Source organism: Gopherus flavomarginatus, chromosome 18, assembly GCF_025201925.1.
Source record: "Gopherus flavomarginatus isolate rGopFla2 chromosome 18, rGopFla2.mat.asm, whole genome shotgun sequence".
Lineage (NCBI taxonomy): Eukaryota > Metazoa > Chordata > Testudines > Testudinidae > Gopherus > Gopherus flavomarginatus.
This window is the reverse complement of record NC_066634.1, coordinates 1,062,754-1,083,328: the sequence shown is the minus strand read 5'-3', so window position 1 is coordinate 1,083,328 and position 20,575 is coordinate 1,062,754. Positions and strand designations below refer to the sequence as shown.

Genomic DNA, 20,575 nt, shown 5'->3' with positions numbered 1-20,575 from the left:
ATCCCCCCGTTAACCATCTTCCACATGTGGGAAACTGAGGCACACAGTGTATTCATACCACCCTGTTCCCGCTTCGTCCAGCCTCCCACTATCCCAGGGCCCCCTGGAGATCCCTGTGGTGCCCCCCACCCTCCAGTGGGGTGACCTGGGAGTCCCCGTTTCACACCACTTGCTGTCCACTGGGGGGGGCCTCCAGTCCATCATCCCTCCCCCCACGTGGGCCTCTGCTGTGCTGGGGGGCGCCTGCCCGCTGATTGGATCCCCTCTTCCAGCTGTTCACGGCATTCCATGCGGCCCAGCTGAGCGCTCACGTTCCACTCGCCACGCCCACGCGTGGGACTGCGCGTGTCAGCGTTCTATTGGCGGGCGCTGATTGGCCGCGGCGCGCCCCGCCCCCTGTGCGCACAAAGCGGGGGGGCCCGCGGGAGGCTGGAGGCGGCGGCGATGGGCGAGTCGCGGCTCTTGTCTCGGGCCGAGGCGCTGGAGCTCGGGCCCGGCTGGAAACACGCGTGTCACGTCCTGCTCTGCGCGCCCTGCCCCGGGCGGCTCTTCGGGCGCGTCCCGCTGCGCCACGCCGTGCTGGTGGGGGGCTGGGCTGGGCTGGGGGGCGGTTGGGGTCCAGGGGGGGCTGGGCTGGGGTCCAGGGGGGCTGGGCTGGGCTGGGGGGCGGCTGGGGTCCAGGGGGGGCTGGGCTGGGGTGCCCCCGGCGGGTTGCAAGGGGCCTGGGGGGGCAGATCCTCCCATTGAGGTCCCTGTGGGGGCTGTTGAAAGGGGATCCCGGGGGGGCAGGAGCCTGGGGGCTCTTCGGGGCAGAGACAGACCTGGGAGGAGGCCGGGGGCGATGTACCTGCAGGGGGGAGGATTGTCCCACAGCCCCCCGCTAACCCTGCCCCCTCCCCCGCAGATGCAGATGCGCTTTGACGGGCGGCTGGGGTTCCCGGGGGGGTTCGTGGACCCCCAGGACCGCTCCCTGGAGGCCGGACTGAACCGGGAGCTGCGGGAGGAGCTGGGCCCCGGAGCGGCCCCCCTGAACCTGACCCAGGGCGACTATCTCGGGGCGCGCTGCGAGGAGACGCCGCAGCGCCTGGTGGCTCATTTCTACGCCAAGCGCCTCAGCCTGGAGCAGCTCCGGGCCCTGGAGGCCGGAGCCACGAACGCCAAGGACCACGGGCTGGAGGTGGGGGGCGCCGCGGGGCGCTGGGGGAGGGGGAGCTGGTGGGGGGGCGGCGGGACTCTGGGGGGTCGCTCACAGCCGGCCCGTCTCGTTGCAGGTCCTGGGGCTGGTGCGCGTCCCCCTCTACACGCTGCGGGACGGGGCCGGGGGGCTCCCCACTTTCCTGTCCAACAGCTTCGTGGGCTGCGCCCGGGAGCAGCTTCTCCAGGCGCTGGGGGCCCTGGGGCTGGTGCCCGAGGCCGAGCTCCACCGGGCCGACGCTGCCTCCCGGAAAGGACCGTGACACCCCCCCCTCGAAAAACGGCTCGGGGGGGGCGACCCACACGCAGCCTGTGCTGTGCAGGGCCGGGGCCTGGGGAGAGGGACCCAGGTGTCCGGGGGGGAGGGAATGACAAGGGGTCCCCCTGTTACTTGCAGGGGGGAAGCTGTGACTGGGGGAAGGGTTCAGGGAAGGGCGGGTTCAGGCCCCCCAAAAGATCCGGGGGGGGGGCTATGACTCTTCCCGTCCAAGCAGGAAGGGGTTAAAAGAAGAAAGTTACCTCTGTCCCCCTCCCCCGCCTTGGTCCGTGGGTGAATCAAGGAGGGCAGCTGCCCCCCCCCCCCAACTGCCCGGAGGGGTTTCTGGGCCCGACACTAATAAACCAGGAGGGAAATGGAACAGGTGGTGTCAGGTGGGGTGTGGGGCAGGGAGGGGGGACCCACGGGGACCCCCATGCTGAGCCCTGGCGGTGCCCCTCACTCCCGACCTGCAGCCCCTGCCAGCCCGGCCCTGCCGGTGCCCCTCACTCCCGACCCGCCGCCCCTGCCAGCCTGGCCCTGCCCCCCCCCAGCTGTGCCGGTGCCCCTCACTCCCAACCTGCAGCCCCTACCAGCCCGGCCCTGGCGGTGCCCCTCACTCCCGACCCGCCGCCCCTGCCAGCCTGGCCCTGCCCCCCCCAGCTGTGCCGGTGCCCCTCACTCCCAACCTGCAGCCCCTACCAGCCTGGCCCTGCCGGTGCCCCCCACTCCCGACCCGCAGCCCCTGCCAGCCCGGCCCTGCCGGTGCCCCCCACTCCCGACCCGCAGCCCCTGCCAGCCCGGCCCTGCCGGTGCCCCCACTCCCGACCCGCAGCCCCCGCCAGCCCGGCCCTGCCCCCCCCCAGCTCTGCCGGTGCCCCCCACTCCCGACCCGCAGCCCCTGCCAGCCCGGCCCTGCCGGTGCCCCCCACTCCCGACCCGCAGCCCCCGCCAGCCCGGCCCTGCCCCCCCCCAGCTCTGCCGGTGCCCCCACTCCCGACCCGCAGCCCCCGCCAGCCCGGCCCTGTGTCAGTCTTCCACGCTGGAGAAAAGCAGATTCGGGGGGGGGGGGGGGGGGGGGGGGGGGGGGGGGGGGGCTGCTCTAGCGTCACCTTCTGGCCACCAGCCTGGTGGCAAGTGACGTCTCTAGGGGGGGCCCGATCCCGCTACCCGAGCCATGGGGGGGGTGTCCCTCTCTGGCGTCCAGCCACTTGTGGAGCGGGGGGGGCCAGGCTGGCGTGGGGCTGCAGCACACAAGGGGTTAAGGATGCTCCACTTCCTCCCCCCGCCCGCAGGATTGGGCCGGACGCGGGGGGCGGGGCGGGCCGGGCCGGACGCGGGGGGCGGTGCTAGGCGCATCCGCAGCCTGGGGCGCTGGGACCCGCCGCTGCGCTCCCGGAGGGGGCGAAGGATCGTGCCCGGCTCGGACAGGGCCCCCGCGCAGCCCCAGGATGAGCGCGCTGGGCAGGGCGCGCAAGGAGCGCTGGCCGCAGGCTGAATATGAGGCGCAGGCGAAAGGTGAGGGGGGGGCGAGGCAGCGCCCCCCCGGCTACAGGGACCGCGCTGCGAGGGGAGGGGGATGAGAAAGTGGGGGGGCAGTGGGGAAAGGGGCAGTGAGCTGGGGGCGGAGCCCAGAGGGGCTGGGGGCGGGGCTGCGTGTTGGGGGGCTCCGGCGTTGCATTGGGAGGGGGCTGAATGGGCTGCCCCGAGCCCCCCCGCCCTGAGCTCCCCCGCCCTATGGCTTGGGGGTCGCCCGATGGCTGGACCCCCCTTCCCCGCTGGGGTCTGGTGGGTGAGAGCGGGGGCGGGTTAGGAGCCCGGACTCCTGGATTCTCTTCGGGGCTAGTGGGGGGAGCCCGCACCCCGGCCTCTCCCAACCCATCAGCAGCTTTTAATGCAACTTCCCCCGCAGGTTCCGGCCTCTCAGCTCGGTTCAACTTCCTCACCCCCCCCGCCACAGAGCCGCTGGGGAATCCCAGCAGAGTTCAGGGCCAGGAGAGAACCCAGGCGTCCGGGCTCCCAGCCCCCCCCCTCCCCTCCCAGAGCCGGGAGAGAACCCAGGAGTCCTGGCTCCCAGCCCCCCTGCTCTAACCCACCAGCCCCGCTCCCCTCCCAGAGCTGGGGAGAGAACCCAGGCAGGGGTGAGGGCTTGTGGGGGAGGGGGGTTGCAGGCACTGCCCCCCCCTCGCCTGATATGTGGGTTTGAGGCTCTGGGGCAGGGTGTGGGGGAAGGGAAGGTTCCCCTGGGGGGGTTCCCTGAATGTGGCCACAGGCCTGTACCCCAAAGGGTGGGGGATGGGCCACAGGCAGGGCCACCAGTGCCTGCCTTCTGCCCCCCATCAGTGGGTCAGCTGCTGCCTTGGCAAAAGAAGAGGGGGAGGTGCAGGGGGCAGTTTCAAACCCCCCCCCCCCAAACCAGCCCCTGCCCCAGGGCTGGATCCCATCTGGTGCCTCCCAGACGGGACAGGTCCCTGAGCCAGCTCTGGTGCCATGGGGGGTGGGGTCTCTTCCACTCCCGCCAGCTGGGCTCGCAGACTTCCCCATTCCCACCCCCGTGCTCCCCCCTCGTCCAGGCCCTGCAGCTGCCCAGGAAATGAAAATGCCCAGCAAACAAATTGATGCTCCCAGACTCCTGGGTCCCCTCCCCTTCCCTGCTCCGCCGGCCCCGGACTCCTGGGTCCCTTCCCTGCGCCCCGGGGCTCCTGGGCGCCCCCTGCTGATGCTGTCCCCCCTGCAGAGCTGCGTGGCCAGCTGGGGGAGCAGCAGCGGGGGCGGGAGGCCCAGGCCGAGGTCCGGCTGCAGCTGCTCCAGGACATGGGCGACTTCCTGCGGCGAAAGGCTGAGCTGGAGCAGGAATATTCCCGCGGGCTGGAGAAGCTGTCGGAGAGATTCACTGCCCGGCTGCGCGGGGCCAAGGAGCACCCCAGGTGGGCTGCGGGTCGGGAGTGAGGGGCACGGGGGGGCTGCGGGTCGGGAGTGAGGGGCACGGGGGGGCTGCGGGTCGGGAGTGAGGGGCGCCCAGGGGGGCTGCGGGTCGGGAGTGAGGGGCGCCTGGGGGCTGCGGGTCGGGAGTGAGGGGCGCCGGGGGCTGCGGGTCGGGAGTGAGGGGCGCTGGGGGCTGCGGGACGGGAGTGAGGGACACTGCTGTCCATCTCTCACCAGGAGGGAGCAGGACCCGCCGTCCCCGCTGCGGTGCTGGCAGCTGGTGCTGAATCTGACCCGCCAGGCTGGCCGAGACCACGGGGCCCTGAGCGATGTTTACACAGGGCCCCTGATGCTGTACCTGACCCAGCTCAGCGACGACCTAGGGCGCCTGGTCAAGAAGGTGGAGCTCGTCCCCCTGCCCCGAACTCCTGGGTCCTGTTCCCGCTCCCCCCAGGCCCTGCTCTGGACTCCTGGGTCCCTTCCCTCTAGCAGGACGCGGTTCCCTCCCTCCCACGGGTTCCTGGGGTTCTGTCCCATGCCCTGGGTGGCGGGGTCAGTGCGGGAAGGGAGGGATTGATTGGGGATAATATCTGGGACCCCCCCATCTCTAACGCTGCCCCCCCCCGTCCCAGAGCCGAGACCTGGAGCAGCAGATGCAGGACGAGCTGCTGACGATGATTTCTGAGCTGCAGATGGTGAGTGCGGAACCCAGGCCGGGGGGGGGGGGGAGTTGGGGAGGCTCCGGGCTCCACACTGACCCCCCCAAACCCCCCAGGCTATGAAAACCTACCAGACACACCACGCGGAGAGCCAGAGCGCGGAGAACAAACTGCGGGACGCCGAGCGGCAGGAGGAAAAGAGGGGGAGCCGGCAGCCCCCCGAGCCGGGGGGAGCCGGACAGGACAAGATGGCGCGACGCGCCTCCCTTCGCAAGGGGGAGCGGCTGGTGGAGAAGGTGAGCTGGTGGGGAGAGGGGTCTGGGGGCTGGGGGGGGGCAGGGAAGTTGGGGGTTGGCGTTGCAGGTTACTGGAGGGTTGGCTCTGTGGTTGGGGGGCAGGGGAAGTTGGCTGCCCCCCAGCTGACGGGTCTTCCCCCGCCCCCAGCGCCAGGCCCGGTTCGTGGCAGCGCAGTCGAAGTGCACGACGGCCCGTAACGATTATCTCCTGCACTTGGGAGCCACCAACGCCGTCGTCAGCAACTACTACCTGCGGGACGTCTCCGACATCCTCGACGTACGTGGGACCCAGGCGTCTGGGCAGCTCCCAGCCTGCAGCATGGGCATTGGGACCCAGGCGTCCGGGCTAGCAGCGGCTGCAGGTCGGGAGTAAGGGGTGCCGGCGGGTCGGGAGTGAGGGGCAGTGACGAGGCAGGGGTGGGCTTGGGGCCTGCGGGTCGGGAGTGAGGGGCGGTGACAGTGTGGGGGCAGGGCCAGGGCCTGTCGGTCAGGAGTGAGGGGCGCTGATGGGGCGGGGGCAGGGCCGGGGGCTGCGGGTCGGGAGTGAGGGGCGCTGATGGGGTGGGGGCAGGGCCGGGGCCTGTCGGTCAGGAGTGAGGGGCGCTGATGGGGCAGAGGCAGGGCCAGGGGCTGCGGTTCGGGAGTGAGGGTCGGGGGCAGGGCCAGGGGCTGCGGGGCAAGAGTGAGGGGCGCTGATGGGGCGGGGGCAGGGCCAGGGGCTGCGGGTCGGGAGTGAGGGGCGCTGATGGGGTGGGGGCATGGCCAGGGGCTGCAGGTCGGGAGTGAGGGGCGGTGATGGGGCAGAGGCAGGGCCGGGGGCTGCGGGTCAGGAGTGAGGGGCGCTGTCGGGGCAGCGCTGGGCTGGGGGCTGCAGGTCGGGAGTGAGGGGCGCTGATGGGGTGGGGGCAGGGCCGGGAGCTGCGGGTCAGGAGTGAGGGGCGGTGACGGGGCAGGGCTGGGCTCAGGGGCTATGGGTCAGGAGTGAGGGGTGCTGATGGGGTGGGGGCAGGGCCGAGGGCTGCGGGTCGGGAGTGAGGGGCACTGATGGGGTGGGGGCAGGGCCGGGGGCTGTGGGTCAGGAGTGAGGGGCGCTGATGGGGTGGGGGCAGGGCCGGGGGCTGCGGGTCAGGAGTGAGGAGCGGTGACGGGGTGGGGGCAGGGCCGGGAGCTGCGGGTCAGGAGTGAGGGGCGCTGACGGGGCAGGGCTGGGCTCAGGGGCTGTGGGTCAGGAGTGAGGGGCGCTGATGGGGTGGGGGCAGGGCCGGGAGCTGCGGGTCAGGAGTGAGGGGCGGTGACGGGGCAGGGTTGGGCTCAGGGGCTGTGGGTCAGGAGTGAGGGGCGCTGATGGGGTGGGGGCAGGGCCGAGGGCTGTGGGTCAGGAGTGAGGGGCGGTGATGGGGTGTTGGCAGGGCCGGGGGCTGCGGGTCAGGAGTGAGGGGCGGTGACGGGGCAGAGGCTGGGCTCCGGGGCTGCAGGTCGGGAGTGAGGGGCGCTGATGGGGTGGGGGCAGGGCCGGGGGCTGCAGGTCAGGACTGAGGGGCGCTGACGGGGCAGGGCTGGGCTCGGGCTGTGGGTCAGGAGTGAGGGGCGCTGATGGGGTGGGGGCAGGGACGGGGGCTGCAGGTCAGGAGTGAGGGGCGGTGACGGGGCAGAGGCTGGGCTCCGGGGCTGCAGGTCGGGAGTGAGGGGCGCTGATGGGGTGGGGGCAGGGCCGGGGGCTGCAAGTCAGGACTGAGGGGCGCTGACGGGGCAGGGCTGGGCTCGGGCTGTGGGTCAGGAGTGAGGGGCGCTGATGGGGTGGGGGCAGGGCCGGGGGGTGCGGGTCAGGAGTGAGGGGCGCTGATTGGGTGGGGGCAGGGCCGGGGGCTGCAGGTCAGGAGTGAGGGGCGCTGACGGGGCAGGGCTGGGCTCAGGGGCTGCGGGTCGGGAGTGAGGGGCGCTGATGGGGTGGGGGCAGGGCCGGGGGCTGCGGGTCAGGAGTGAGGGGCGCTGACGGGGCAGGGCCGGGCTCAGGGGCTGCGGGTGAGGAATGAGGGGTGCTGATGGGGCAGAGGCTGGGCTCAGGGGCTGCAGGTCGGGAGTGAGGGGCGCTGATGGGGTGGGGGCAGGGCTCGGGGCTGTGGGTCAGGAGTGAGGGGCGCTGATGGGGTGGGGCCAGGGCCGGGGGCTGCGGGTCAGGAATGAGGGGCGCTGATGGGGCAGGGCTGGGGGCTGTGGGTCAGGAGTGAGGGGCGCTGATGGGGTGGGGGCAGGGCTGGGGGCTGTGGGTCAGGAGTGAGGGGCGCTGATGGGGTGGGGGCAGGGCCGGGGGGTGCGGGTCAGGAGTGAGGGGCGCTGATTGGGTGGGGGCAGGGCCGGGGGCTGCGGGTCAGGAGTGAGGGGCGCTGACGGGGCAGGGCTGGGCTCGGGCTGTGGGTCAGGAGTGAGGGGCGCTGATGGGGTGGGGGCAGGGACGGGGGCTGCAGGTCAGGAGTGAGGGGCGCTGACGGGGCAGGGCTGGGCTCAGGGGCTGCGGGTTGGGAGTGAGGGACGCTGATGGGGTGGGGGCAGGGCCGGGGGCTGCGGGTCAGGAGTGAGGGGCGCTGATGGGGTGGGGGCAGGGACGGGGGCTGCAGGTCAGGAGTGAGGGGCGCTGACGGGGCAGGGCTGGGGGCTGTGGGTCAGGAGTGAGGGGCGCTGATGGGGTGGGGGCAGGGCTGGGCTCAGGGGCTGCGGGTCGGGAGTGAGGGGCGCTGACGGGGCAGGGCCGGGCTCAGGGGCTGCGGGTCAGGAATGAGGGGTGCTGACGGGGCAGAGGCTGGGCTCAGGGGCTGCAGGTCGGGAGTGAGGGGCGCTGATGGGGTGGGGGCAGGGCTGGGGGCTGTGGGTCGGGAGTGAGGGGCGCTGATGGGGCAGGGCTGGGGGCTGCGGGTTGGGAGTGAGGGACGCTGATGGGGTGGGGGCAGGGCCGGGGCTGCGGGTCAGGAGTGAGGGGCGCTGATGGGGTGGGGGCAGGGACGGGGGCTGCAGGTCAGGAGTGAGGGGCGCTGACGGGGCAGGGCTGGGGGCTGTGGGTCAGGAGTGAGGGGCGCTGATGGGGTGGGGGCAGGGCTGGGCTCAGGGGCTGCGGGTCGGGAGTGAGGGGCGCTGACGGGGCAGGGCCGGGCTCAGGGGCTGCGGGTCAGGAATGAGGGGTGCTGACGGGGCAGGGCTGGGCTCAGGGGCTGCGGGTGAGGAATGAGGGGTGCTGATGGGGCAGAGGCTGGGCTCAGGGGCTGCAGGTCGGGAGTGAGGGGCGCTGATGGGGTGGGGGCAGGGCTGGGGGCTGTGGGTCGGGAGTGAGGGGCGCTGATGGGGCAGGGCTGGGGGCTGCGGGTTGGGAGTGAGGGACGCTGATGGGGTGGGGGCAGGGCCGGGGGCTGCGGGTCAGGAGTGAGGGGCGCTGATGGGGTGGGGGCAGGGACGGGGGCTGCAGGTCAGGAGTGAGGGGCGCTGACGGGGCAGGGCTGGGGGTTGTGGGTCAGGAGTGAGGGGCGCTGATGGGGTGGGGGCAGGGCTGGGCTCAGGGGCTGCGGGTCGGGAGTGAGGGGCGCTGACGGGGCAGGGCCGGGCTCAGGGGCTGCGGGTCAGGAATGAGGGGTGCTGACGGGGCAGGGCTGGGCTCAGGGGCTGCGGGTGAGGAATGAGGGGTGCTGATGGGGCAGAGGCTGGGCTCAGGGGCTGCAGGTCGGGAGTGAGGGGCGCTGATGGGGTGGGGGCAGGGCTGGGGGCTGTGGGTCGGGAGTGAGGGGCGCTGATGGGGCAGGGCTGGGGGCTGCGGGTTGGGAGTGAGGGACGCTGATGGGGTGGGGGCAGGGCCGGGGGCTGCGGGTCAGGAGTGAGGGGCGCTGATGGGGTGGGGGCAGGGCCGGGGGCTGCGGGTCAGGAGTGAGGGGCGCTGATGGGGTGGGGGCAGGGACGGGGGCTGCAGGTCAGGAGTGAGGGGCGCTGACGGGGCAGGGCTGGGGGCTGTGGGTCAGGAGTGAGGGGCGCTGATGGGGTGGGGGCAGGGCTGTGCTCAGGGGCTGCGGGTCGGGAGTGAGGGGCGCTGACGGGGCAGGGCCGGGCTCAGGGGCTGCGGGTCAGGAATGAGGGGTGCTGACGGGGCAGGGCTGGGCTCAGGGGCTGCGGGTGAGGAATGAGGGGTGCTGATGGGGCAGAGGCTGGGCTCAGGGGCTGCAGGTCGGGAGTGAGGGGCGCTGATGGGGTGGGGGCAGGGCTGGGGGCTGTGGGTCGGGAGTGAGGGGCGCTGATGGGGTGGGGGCAGGGCCGGGGGCTGCGGGTCAGGAGTGAGGGGCGCTGATGGGGTGGGGGCAGGGACGGGGGCTGCAGGTCAGGAGTGAGGGGCGCTGACGGGGCAGGGCTGGGGGCTGTGGGTCAGGAGTGAGGGGCGCTGATGGGGTGGGGGCAGGGCTGGGCTCAGGGGCTGCGGGTCGGGAGTGAGGGGCGCTGACGGGGCAGGGCCGGGCTCAGGGGCTGCGGGTCAGGAATGAGGGGTGCTGACGGGGCAGGGCTGGGCTCAGGGGCTGCGGGTGAGGAATGAGGGGGTGCTGATGGGGCAGAGGCTGGGCTCAGGGGCTGCAGGTCGGGAGTGAGGGGCGCTGATGGGGTGGGGGCAGGGCTGGGGGCTGTGGGTCGGGAGTGAGGGGCGCTGATGGGGTGGGGCCAGGGCCGGGGGCTGCGGGTCAGGAATGAGGGGCGCTGATGGGGTAGGGCTGGGGGCTGTGGGTCAGGTGTGAGGGGTGCTGATGGGGTGGGGGCAGGGCTGGGGGCTGTGGGTCAGGAGTGAGGGGCGCTGATGGGGTGGGGCCAGGGCCGGGGGCTGCGGGTCAGGAATGAGGGGCGCTGATGGGGCAGGGCTGGGGGCTGGGGGTCAGGTGTGAGGGGTGCTGATGGGGTAGGGCTGGGGGCTGTGGGTCAGGTGTGAGGGGTGCTGATGGGGTGGGGGCAGGGCTGGGGGCTGTGGGTCAGGAGTGAGGGGCGCTGATGGGGTGGGGGCAGGGCCGGGGGCTGCGGGTCAGGAATGAGGGGTGCTGACGGGGCAGGGCTGGGCTCAGGGGCTGTGGGACAGGAGTGAGAGGCGCCAGCGGGGGGGCTGGGCTGGCCTTGGGGGGTGGCCAGCCGGGGTTCAGGGGTGTCTCTCCCCGCAGTGCTCAGACCTTGGATTCCATCTGTCCCTGGGCCGCCTGCTGCGGACGTACCTGGCGGCCGAGGGCCGGGCCCAGAGCTCCTGGCAGGAGGGGCTGGGAGCGCTGGAGGGGGCCGTGCTTGCCCTGGACCCCCCTGGGGACAAGGCCCGGCTGATGGAGGCCAACCCGGCCGCGTACTGCCCCCCCCCGCGCTTCGAGTACCACCCCCATGAGGGCGACGAGGTGAGAGGGGATCTGGGGGGAGGTATCGGGGCAGGGGAGGGCATGAAGGGGGGTGAGGGAGGGGTAGATCTGTGCGGGATGGGGACAGCCAGCCGCCCGCCCGCCTGCATCCCCCCGTTTGCCCCCCCAGGTGGCAGAGGTCCAGGCCGTGGGGTCCCTGCGCCCGGAGCTGCTGCTGCAGTGGCAGGACATCGAGTCGCGGCTGAAGGACCTGAGCCTGGAGACCGAGGAGGTGGGGCCAGGGGGGCAGGGGGCTGGGAGTGGGGGGCTGCCGGGAACACAGCTGGGGTGTTGGCCTGGTGACTGACCCCTGCCAGGGGCCCAACCACCCACCCCTCCTCTGGCCGGGCCCCCCCCCTGCTCAGCCTAATGTCCCCCCCCACCCAGACATTGGCGCAGCCCATGGGGAAACTGAGGCACACGGTGCAAAACAGACGCACGTCCAACGTGACCAGGGGAAAAGCCGCATTTCACAGGGAGGCCGCTCACGCCCATGGTCACTGCTGCAAAGGATTCTGGGACCTGGTGCTGGGCTTCCCCCCCTCACGCCCCCCCACGTCCCCCCAGGTGAACAAGACGCTGCAGGCGACGCTGAGCAGCTTCTCGGAGCTGCTGGGGGCCGAGGAGCCTGAGGAGCTGGAGGCCTTCGGGGGCCTGGGCTCGTCCGAGTCGCTGCGGGGGGCCGGCGCCGAGGGGCGCGGCTGGGCCAAGAGACGGGCCCAGCACCTGGAGACCGAGACCTTCTACCTCACGGTATGCCCCCCCCAGCATGTGACCCCCACCCCCGGCGCCCCTCACTCCCGACCTGCAGCCCCACAGCACCTTGCAGCCCCGACTCGCAGTCTCCGCCCACCCCACAGTGCCCCTCACTCCCGACCTGCAGCCCCCGCCCACCCCACGGTGCCCCGCAGCCCCAACCTGCAGCCCCACAGCACCCTGCAGCCCCGACCCACAGCCCACCCCCACCCCCTGGCGCCCTGCAGCCCCTCCGTGCGCCTCACTCCCTGCCCCCCCCCCGCAGAAGCTGGAGCTGTTCCTGACCCGACGGAGCATCGGGGCGAAGTTACAGTCGAAGCTGGAGACGCTGGGCGAGGCCATCGCGAAGGGTGAGCGGGGCCGGGGGGGTGCCCAGGTGTCTGGGCGTTAAGTGCCTGACGGCGTCGGTGTCAGAGCCCCCTTGGGACTGTCACCTGACGCAGTGAGTCCCCCTCTGAGCCCGTTTTCCCGACCCAGGTCCCGGCCCCGGCCCCAAAGCTGCAGGTGTTAACCCCAAAGTTCCCTGCCTCCAGCCCCCAATGGGCCCCAAACCCCACCTCTCTGTCCCACTCGGTGTAAGGCGTGTACAGGCCACAGTGCGAACTCGTCCCCCCCAACGCCGAGGGAGGGGCCCGGCTGCCGGCTCCCCGGCGCGAGTCGCTCATGCTGGGTTTGCTACCGGGGCAAAGGGATTTGATGGAGGAGAACCAGGAGGATTCAGGTGGTTTCAGCTAATAACCGAGAACGAGGTAAGTCACCGACTCGGAGCCTGAGACATTTAAGAAACTTATTACAGAGAAAATCCGCCCCCCCGCCCCCCCGAGCTGTTTCAAGGAGCTTTGTGCACAGCCTAGACTCATCCTCATCTGCCCCCCCCCCGCCCCCGGGACAGCCCTCGGCTCAGCTCGGGGGTACCTGAGGGTTCCCCCCTTGTTCTGTCCCCCCCTTACAGCTTTGGCCCACTGTGGGAATCCTTTGGCCCTCTGCCCCCCCTCCCCTGGAAAAGCCCCAGGCCCAGAGGACAGGCCCCCCCCTTCGCACCATTGCACCGGCCCCGAGTTCTAGCTCAGACCCCAAGCGCCACGTTTACACGCAACCCCCCTTCACACCATTGCACCAGGCCCCGAGTTCTAGTTCAGACCCAGAACGCTACATTTACATGCACGACGCCCCCCCTCGCACCATTGCACCGGGCCCCGAGTTCTAGTTCAGACCCCAAGCGCACCTTTACACGCACGATGCCCCCCCTTCGCACCATTGCACCGGCCCCGAGTTCTAGCTCAGACCCCAAGCGCCACGTTTACACGCAACCCCCCTTCGCACCATTGCACCAGGCCCCGAGTTCTAGTTCAGACCCAGAACGCTAGGTTTACATGCACAACGTCCCCCCTCGCACCATTGCACCAGGCCCCGAGTTCTAGTTCAGACCCCAAGCGCCACGTTTACACGCACGATGCCCCCCCTTCGCACCATTGCACCAGGCCCCGAGTTCTAGTTCAGACCCAGAACGCTACATTTACATGCACGACGCCCCCCCCTCGCACCATTGCACCGGGCCCCGAGTTCTAGTTCAGACCCCAAGTGCCACGTTTACACGCACGATGCCCCCCCTTCGCACCATTGCACCAGGCCCCGATTTCTAGTTCAGACCCAGAACGCTAGGTTTACATGCGCGGCGCCCCCTTCGCACCATTGCACCGGGCTCTAAGTTCTAGTTCAGACCCCGAGCGCCATGTTTACACGCGCGATGCCCCCCCTTTGCACCGGGCCCTGAGTTCTAGTTCAGACCCCGAGTGCTACGTTTACACGTGCGACGACCCCCCCTTCGCACCATTGCACCAGGCCCCGAGTTCTAGTTCGGACCCCGAGCACCACGTTTACACGCGCGATGCCCCCCCTTCGCACCATTGCACCGGGCCCCAAGTTCTAGTTCAGACCCTGAGCGCTACGTTTACACACGCGATGCCCCCCCTTCACACCATTGCATCGGGCCCCGAGTTCTAGTTCAGACTCCGAGCTCTACATTTACACGTGCGATGCCCCCCCTTCGCACCATTGCACCGGGCCCCGAGTTCTAGTTCAGACCCCGAGCGCTACGTTTACACACATGACGTCTGCCCCCCCCCGCCCCCCCGTAGCTGATGAGCTTCCTAACGCTGCCTTACGAGGGATCTTTTCCATGGAGCACCTCCCAGTCACCTCGTATTCACTCGTTAGCGTATTTTCCTCGTCACATTCTGCCTCTCGCTTTCTCTGCAGCAGCCGCTGAGGATGGAGAGGAGCTCAGGTGAGGGGGCCTGTGGGGTGAGATGGGGGTTGGGGGGGTTCCGAAGGTTGGCAGCTCTAGGTCTCCCCCCAGATATCCCATCCCCTTGGCAACGGGGGGGGCCCCCGAATCCCCCACCTCAGTGTCTGACATGTCCCCCCCCCTCCCTCACAGGGCCCTTCCGCGCGCCTCCCTCCCCCGCGTCCGGGCAGCGTTCGCCTCTTTCCCCACAGACCTGGAGGACTTTGTGCAGGTACCAGCCCCCCCCACGCTGCTCCCCCCCAGCCTCCCGCTTTGCGCCCCCCCCCGGCTGGCTCAGTCCCGCAGCTTCCCCCAGGCCCCTCTTGGTCCCTGTGGGGCGGGGGGGTCTCCTGCCCCCCAGCGCTGGCGCCAGGAGCTGCCCCTCGCCCGCTTCGCTGGAGCCTGGAGGGGTGGGGGGTGGATCTAGTGTCCCCCGGCCCCTCCCCCAATGGGGCAGAGGCTGGGGAAGCACTGGGGTCTGATCTCCCCCCCCCCCCACAGAAATCTGGCCAGGCCGTCCCGCTGGTGGTGGAGAGCTGCGTCCGCTTCCTCAGCCTGCATGGTAAGGCCTGGGTCCCCCTCCCCCCATCCCGGACGCCTGGGTCCCCTGGGCTGCGGTCCCACGCCAGGTTCTCCCCGCAGGTCTCCAGCACGAGGGAATCTTCCGGGTACCGGGCTCGCAGATGCGGGTGACTGAAATCCGGGAGGCCTTTGAGAGAGGTGAGGGGGGGGCTGGTCAGGGGACTGGTGCTGGGGGGAGACCGAGGGAGCTGCCCCCCCTCACCACTGCTCCCCCCACAGGTGAGGACCCGCTGGCGGGAGGCTCCTACCCCCGGGACCTGGACTCGGTCGCCGGGGTCCTGAAGTCGTTTTTTCGGGGGCTGCAGAAGCCCCTGATTCCGCCAGACGTTTTCCCGGAGCTGCTGGTCACGGCCCGTGAGTCCCCCCCCCCATGTGACCCACCCCGTCCCCATAACCCCCTGGCCTCGGGCTGTTCTTTGCCCCCCAGCTGATCCCCCGCTCCCCCCCAGAGCTGGAGTCCCCATCCGAGCGCATCTCCCACCTCCACGCCCTCCTGGCCCGGCTCCCGGGGCCCGTGGTCGTCGTCCTGCGATATCTCTTCGCCTTCCTCAACCAGTGAGTGGCCGCGGGCTGGGAGTGACTCGGTCGGGGGGTCCGTGGGGCAGGAGTGACTCACGGGGGGCTGCGGGGGGGCTGGGCGGTGGGGTGGCAGTGACTCGGTGGGGGTGCCATGGGGCAGGGGGCTCAGCAGGGGATGCTGTGGGGCAGGGTGAGAGTGACTTGGGGGGCGCCATGGGGGTGGGGTGGGGCCATGGGGCAGGGTGGGAGTGACTCGGGGGGCACCGTGGGGGGGCGGGGCCGTGGGGCAGGGCGGGAGTGACTTGGGGGACGCCGTGGGGCAGGGCGGGAGTGACTCGGGCGTCGTGGGGGGTGGGGATGGGGCAGGGCCATGGGGCAGTGGGAGTGACTCGAGGGGTGCCGTGGGGGGTGGGGCAGGAGTGACTCGGGGGACGCCGTGGGGCTGGGGGCTCAGCAGGGGATGCTGTGGGGCAGGGTGGGAGTGACTTGGGGGGCGCCATGGGGGTGGGGTGGGGCCATGGGGCAGGGTGGGAGTGACTCGGGGGGCACCATGGGGGGGCGGGGCCGTGGGGCAGGGCAGGAGTGACTCGGGGGACGCCGTGGGGCAGGGAAGGAGTGACTCGGCGGCGCTGTGGGGGGTGGGGATGGGGCAGGGCCATGGGGCAGGGTGGGAGTGACTCGGGGGGCACCGTGGGGGGGCGGGGCCGTGGGGCAGGGCGAGAGTGACTCAGAGGCGCCGTGGGGGGTGGGGATGGGGCAGGGCCATGGGGCATTGGGAGTGACTCGAGGGGTGCCGTGGGGGGTGGGGCGGGAGTGACTCGGGGGACGCCGTGGGGCAGGGAAGGAGTGACTCGGCGGCGCCGTGGGGGGTGGGGATGGGGCAGGGCCATGGGGCAGGGTGGGAGTGACTCGGGGGGCACCGTGGGGGGGCGGGGCCGTGGGGCAGGGCGGGAGTGACTCGGCGGCGCCGTGGGGGGTGGGGATGGGGCAGGGCCATGGGGCATTGGGAGTGACTCGAGGGGTGCCGTGGGGGGTGGGGCGGGAGTGACTCGGGGGGCGCCGTGGGGGGGCGGGGCCGTGGGGCAGGGTGGGAGTGACTCGGCGGCGCCGTGGGGGGTGGGGATGGGGCAGGGCCATGGGGCAGTGGGAGTGACTCGAGGGGTGCCGTGGGGGGTGGGGCAGGAGTGACTCGGGGGGCACCGTGGGGGGGGCGGGGCCGTGGGGCAGGGTGGGAGTGACTCGGCGGCGCCGTGGGGGGTGGGGATGGGGCAGGGCCATGGGGCAGGGCGGGAGTGACTCGGGGGACGCCGTGGGGCAGGGAAGGAGTGACTCGGGGGTGCCGTGGGGGGTGGGGATGGGGCAGGGCCATGGGGCAGGGTGGGAGTGACTCGGGGGGCACCGTGGGGGGGCGGGGCCGTGGGGCAGGGCGGGAGTGACTCGGCGGCGCCGTGGGGGGTGGGGATGGGGCAGGGCCATGGGGCAGTGGGAGTGACTCGGGGGACGCCGTGGGGCTGGGGGCTCAGCAGGGGATGCTGTGGGGCAGGGTGGGAGTGACTTGGGGGGCGCCATGGGGGTGGGGTGGGGCCATGGGGCAGGGTGGGAGTGACTCGGGGGGCACCATGGGGGGGCGGGGCCGTGGGGCAGGGCGGGAGTGACTCGGGGGACGCCGTGGGGCAGGGAAGGAGTGACTCGGCGGCGCCGTGGGGGGTGGGGATGGGGCAGGGCCATGGGGGCAGGGTGGGAGTGACTCGGGGGGCACCGTGGGGGGGCGGGGCCGTGGGGCAGGGCGGGAGTGACTCGGGGGCGCCGTGGGGGGTGGGGATGGGGCAGGGCCATGGGGCATTGGGAGTGACTCGAGGGGTGCCGTGGGGGGTGGGGCGGCAGTGACTTGGGGGGCGCCGTGGGGCAGGGGGCTCAGCGTGTGCCCCCCCCAGCGTGTCCCAGCACAGCGAGGAGAACATGATGACTCCCTACAATCTGGCCGTCTGCTTCGGGCCCACGCTGGCGGCCGCCCCCCCCGGCCTGGACCCCGTCTCCACCCAGCCCCACGCCAACGAGGCCGTGAAGTGCCTGATCCTGCACCCCGAGGCCACCTTCCCGCCCCCCGGCGCCCTGCCCGGCCCCCTCTACGAGAGGAGCGCGGCGCCGCCCCACGAGGACGGGTGAGTGGGGGGCTTTCCCGGGGGGTCGGGGACCCTGATGAGGGGCAGGGCCCTGATCTCCCCCCTCTCCCCCCCAGCGAGACGCTGTCCCTGGACCCCACAGCTGAGGAGGGCGAGGGGGACGGGCCCCCCGAGACATCGGCCGTGGCCAGCGAGGATGGTGAGGGGGCTCTGGGGGGTGGGTCAGGGAGGTCCCCTCCCCCCTCACCTGCTATTGGAGAGACCCCCACCCTGTGGGGGTCGGCCCCCCAACCTCCCTCCATGGGCCCCACTGTCTGCACGCGTCAGCCACCCTGCACCATGGGGGGCAGCATTGAGGGGGGCCCTAGGACACATGGGCAGGGCTTGGGGGTACAGGCGGGTGGGGGTTGGAGGGCTCTGGAGGGAGACAGTGGGGGCCTGTGGGGGAGGGGGCTGGGGTTGTGGGGCCCAGGCAGAGGTTGGGGCTCCAGTGGGAGGGGGCAGGGGGCTCTGGCAGAGAACGGGAGGCTGTCGGGGGCGGGGGGCTCTGGCGGGGGGGCCCTCGGGACTGGGGGGTGGGGGTGCACGCAGGGGTTGTGGCTCCAGTGGGAGGGGGGGCGGGGGCTCTGGCGGAGAATGGGGGCCCTCGGGGTTGGGGGCTCTGGTGGAAGGGGGGACCCTGGCGTGGTCTGATGTGTCTCCCCCCCCCAGACCCCGAGGGCCCCCCCGAGGCTGTGGCCCGGTTCTCCTACGAGGGGCGCTCGGCCCAGGAGCTCTCGTTCCAGCCAGGCGAGCGGATCCGGCTGCTGGCCAAGGCCTCCCCAGACTGGTGGCGCGGGGAGCTAGGGGGGGTCCACGGCCTGGTGCCCCACAAGTACATCAGCCTGATCCCCAGGTGAGGGGGTGCAGGGAGCTGGGGGGAGGGGGGGAGGGGAGAACAGCCCCCTAACAAAGTCGTCTGCCCCCCAGCGCCGAGAAAAGCCGGAGTCGCCGAACCTCGGGGTCGGACGGAGACGCCGCGTCCCCCCCAGCTGAGCTGACACCAGAGTCAATCAGCAGGTGAGGGGGGGGTCCCTGGATACCTGGTCTCCTGCCCCCCACCCCTGAGAGTTCCCCGGATACCGGTTCCCCTGCCCCCGAGGGGACCCCAGATACCCCTGCCCTGAGGGGTCCCCGGATAACTGGGCCCCGCCCCTGCCCCTGCCCTGAGGGGTCCCCGGATAACTGGGCCCCGCCCCTGCCCCTGCCCCGAGGGGTCCCAGGATAACTGGCCCCCGGCCCTGCCCCCGAGGGGTCCCCGGATACCCCTGCCCCGAGGGGTCCCAGGATAACTGGCCCCCGGCCCTGCCCCCGAGGGGTCCCCGGATACCCCTGCCCCGAGGGGTCCCAGGATAACTGGCCCCCGGCCCTGCCCCCGAGGGGACCCCGGATACCCCTGCCCTGAGGGGTCCCCGGATAACTGGCCCCCGGCCCTGCCCCTGCCCTGAGGGGTCCCCGGATAACTGGCCCCCGGCCCTGCCCCCGAGGGGACCCCGGATACCCCTGCCCTGAGGGTTCCCGGATAACTGGCCCTGGACCTGTCTAACCCCCCCTTTCTCTCGCAGGCTGCGGGTGAACTCGGAGGGCAGCCGGGGGCGCCAGCGACCCGGGACCAGCCCCATTCGCAAACTGGCTTCTCCCTTCATCGACTCGGGGCGTCTGCCCTTCCCCCTTCAGCCCCCCAGCACCCCCCGGGCTGTCAACAGGTGAGACCCCCCCTCCTCCAGGCAAGGGGTCCCTAGAGAGCCCCCCCAAATCTCTCCCTTCTCTCTGCCAACACCCCCTTTCCTCCCCCAGGACGGAGCGGGGGGCTCTGGGGGTCGGACCCCCTGGCGGAGGTCACCCGAATAGTGGGGAGAAGCACGTGGAGATGGATAAGGTAAGTTTGGGGGGACGTATCCCATTGCCCCCCCCGCTCCCCCCACGGCCGGCCGGCCCCCACCCACCCGTGTCTCTCCTTTCAGGCCGTGACGCGTAACATGGACTCGGTGTTCAAGGAGCTGCTCAGCAAAAGCGGGGGAAAGCGGGGAGGGGCGACGCTGTCCCCGAGCCCCCTGAGGCCCTAGATCCCCCAGACCCGCCCTGGCCCCTCTGAACCAACACAGGGCTCTTCAAAGCCACTGGGAGTGGCCCCCGATATCCTCCGGGCCAAGCTCGCCCCACAGCTCCTCGTGCCCAGGGGGGTCCCTTTGGGGGTCCCCACCCCCCGCTTTGAGCATAGCTTTGTACCTGGCGGAGGGGGAAGCTGCTGTCTGTTGGGGGTCCCCCACCCCAAATAATGTTTGCTTAAATTCTCTGTGTGTCTGTTAGAGCCCGGACGCCTGGGTTCTCTCCCCGGCTCGGGGAGGGGAGTGGGGGGGTTGGGAGCCCGGACTCCTGGGTTCTATCTCCCCAATTTTCAAGCTGTCCCCCACCTCCCCATTCCTAGGCAGCCCCCCAGGGTGTGTGAGCACCTCATTTTTTAACCCTGTTACCCCCCAATCTGCGTTGGAGGGCCCCACCCCTGACCCATTGGGGCTCCCCCCATCTGCCCCCCTGGCGATGAACCTGATTTTCACACGCAGTAAAGGGGCCAGTCCCAAGTGCATGGCTCCAGTGCCTCTTTTTGGGGGGGGCATCAGCCAGCAAGGGGGAGGGGAGAATTGTCAGGGCGCAGCCTCGAACCCAGGTGCTACCGTAATGTTGCTAATAACGCACCCTCCCCCTGGGCATCTTGGCTGGGCTACCACTTGTAAGCGCTGGGGGGGTGGGGGGGACAGATGCTCCTGGGTAAAGCGGGCAGGGAGGAGGGCACCTGCTGCTGCCACCCGTGGGCGAGCGGCGGGGAGGCCTCCAGGCCTCATTTGCCCGCTGCTCAGGTGATGCTGGGGGGCCATTGGGGGCCCTGGCTGGTAGAGTTCGGGGCCAGGGGCACCTGGATGTCGCTCTCCATAGCGGGCGCTGGAGCCTGGGGCACAGGGTCACCTGTGTGAGGAGCAGGCTGGCTTGGCTCGGTCCTGCAGCCCAGGGGCTCCCCAGAGCTGGGGGGGATGCGCAGCCCCTAGGAGCCTGTAGCTGTGGGGCCCTGATCTGCTCCGTGGAGACCCCAGTAGTGAGTGATTGATTTCCTGTCCCCTGTGGGGCTGTGCCTCAGTTTACCTGCTTTGCAGCTGGGTGTCCTGCTGCAGCTGGCAGGGCTCCCTAGTGTTGGGAGGGGGGGATTAGTGAGTGTGTGTTTCCTGCCCCAGGACTGCCTGGGACCCCTGGCGACCAGACCTGGGAGGGGGGGTCCACCGTGCGGAGTGAAGGTGCCTGGGTGCAGCATCCAGACATGGTGTGGGCTGGGTTGGGGGGGCTTGGCCTGGCTGTGGGGGATGGAGCTGAGATGCTGGGGGGGGGGGGGCAGGGGATCCTCCTGGGGGGCTGCCCCCTGTGTGTGCGCCGGGGGGATGGTGCTGGGGGGCGGGCCCGGTGTGGGGAGCCGCCCCCCCTCCCGCCGGGGGTCCCAGCGCCGTCCTGGCAGCTGGTGAGTCGGTGCGCGGAGCCCCCCTGGCGGCCCCCCGGCCGAGA

The 20,575-nt window shown here is 71.6% G+C and overlaps 2 protein-coding genes across 2 annotated transcripts; both read left to right on the top strand.

The window, feature by feature from the left end:
- Positions 1 to 77: 77 nt before the first annotated feature.
- Positions 78 to 1,617, top strand: NUDT16 (nudix hydrolase 16). The gene is made up of 3 exons (XM_050927406.1): positions 78 to 582; positions 905 to 1,177; positions 1,272 to 1,617. The coding sequence occupies exons 1-3, from the start codon at positions 445 to 447 to the stop codon at positions 1,455 to 1,457; spliced, it is 597 nt and encodes a 198-aa protein (XP_050783363.1). The 5' UTR covers positions 78 to 444; the 3' UTR covers positions 1,458 to 1,617.
- Positions 1,618 to 2,789: 1,172 nt separating this feature from the next.
- On the top strand, positions 2,790 to 19,609 carry ARHGAP4 (Rho GTPase activating protein 4). Its single transcript, XM_050927203.1, has 23 exons — positions 2,790 to 2,968; positions 4,188 to 4,377; positions 4,613 to 4,775; positions 5,008 to 5,070; positions 5,151 to 5,330; positions 5,479 to 5,607; positions 10,499 to 10,720; positions 10,851 to 10,952; positions 11,288 to 11,473; positions 11,742 to 11,826; positions 13,736 to 13,763; positions 13,917 to 13,995; positions 14,265 to 14,325; positions 14,406 to 14,483; positions 14,565 to 14,699; positions 14,795 to 14,900; positions 16,799 to 17,026; positions 17,104 to 17,186; positions 17,699 to 17,882; positions 17,957 to 18,046; positions 18,592 to 18,732; positions 18,824 to 18,905; positions 18,991 to 19,609. Exons 1-23 carry the CDS (start codon positions 2,902 to 2,904, stop codon positions 19,090 to 19,092), a joined length of 2,784 nt encoding a protein of 927 aa, XP_050783160.1. The 5' UTR covers positions 2,790 to 2,901; the 3' UTR covers positions 19,093 to 19,609.
- The last annotated feature ends 966 nt before the right edge of the window (positions 19,610 to 20,575 follow it).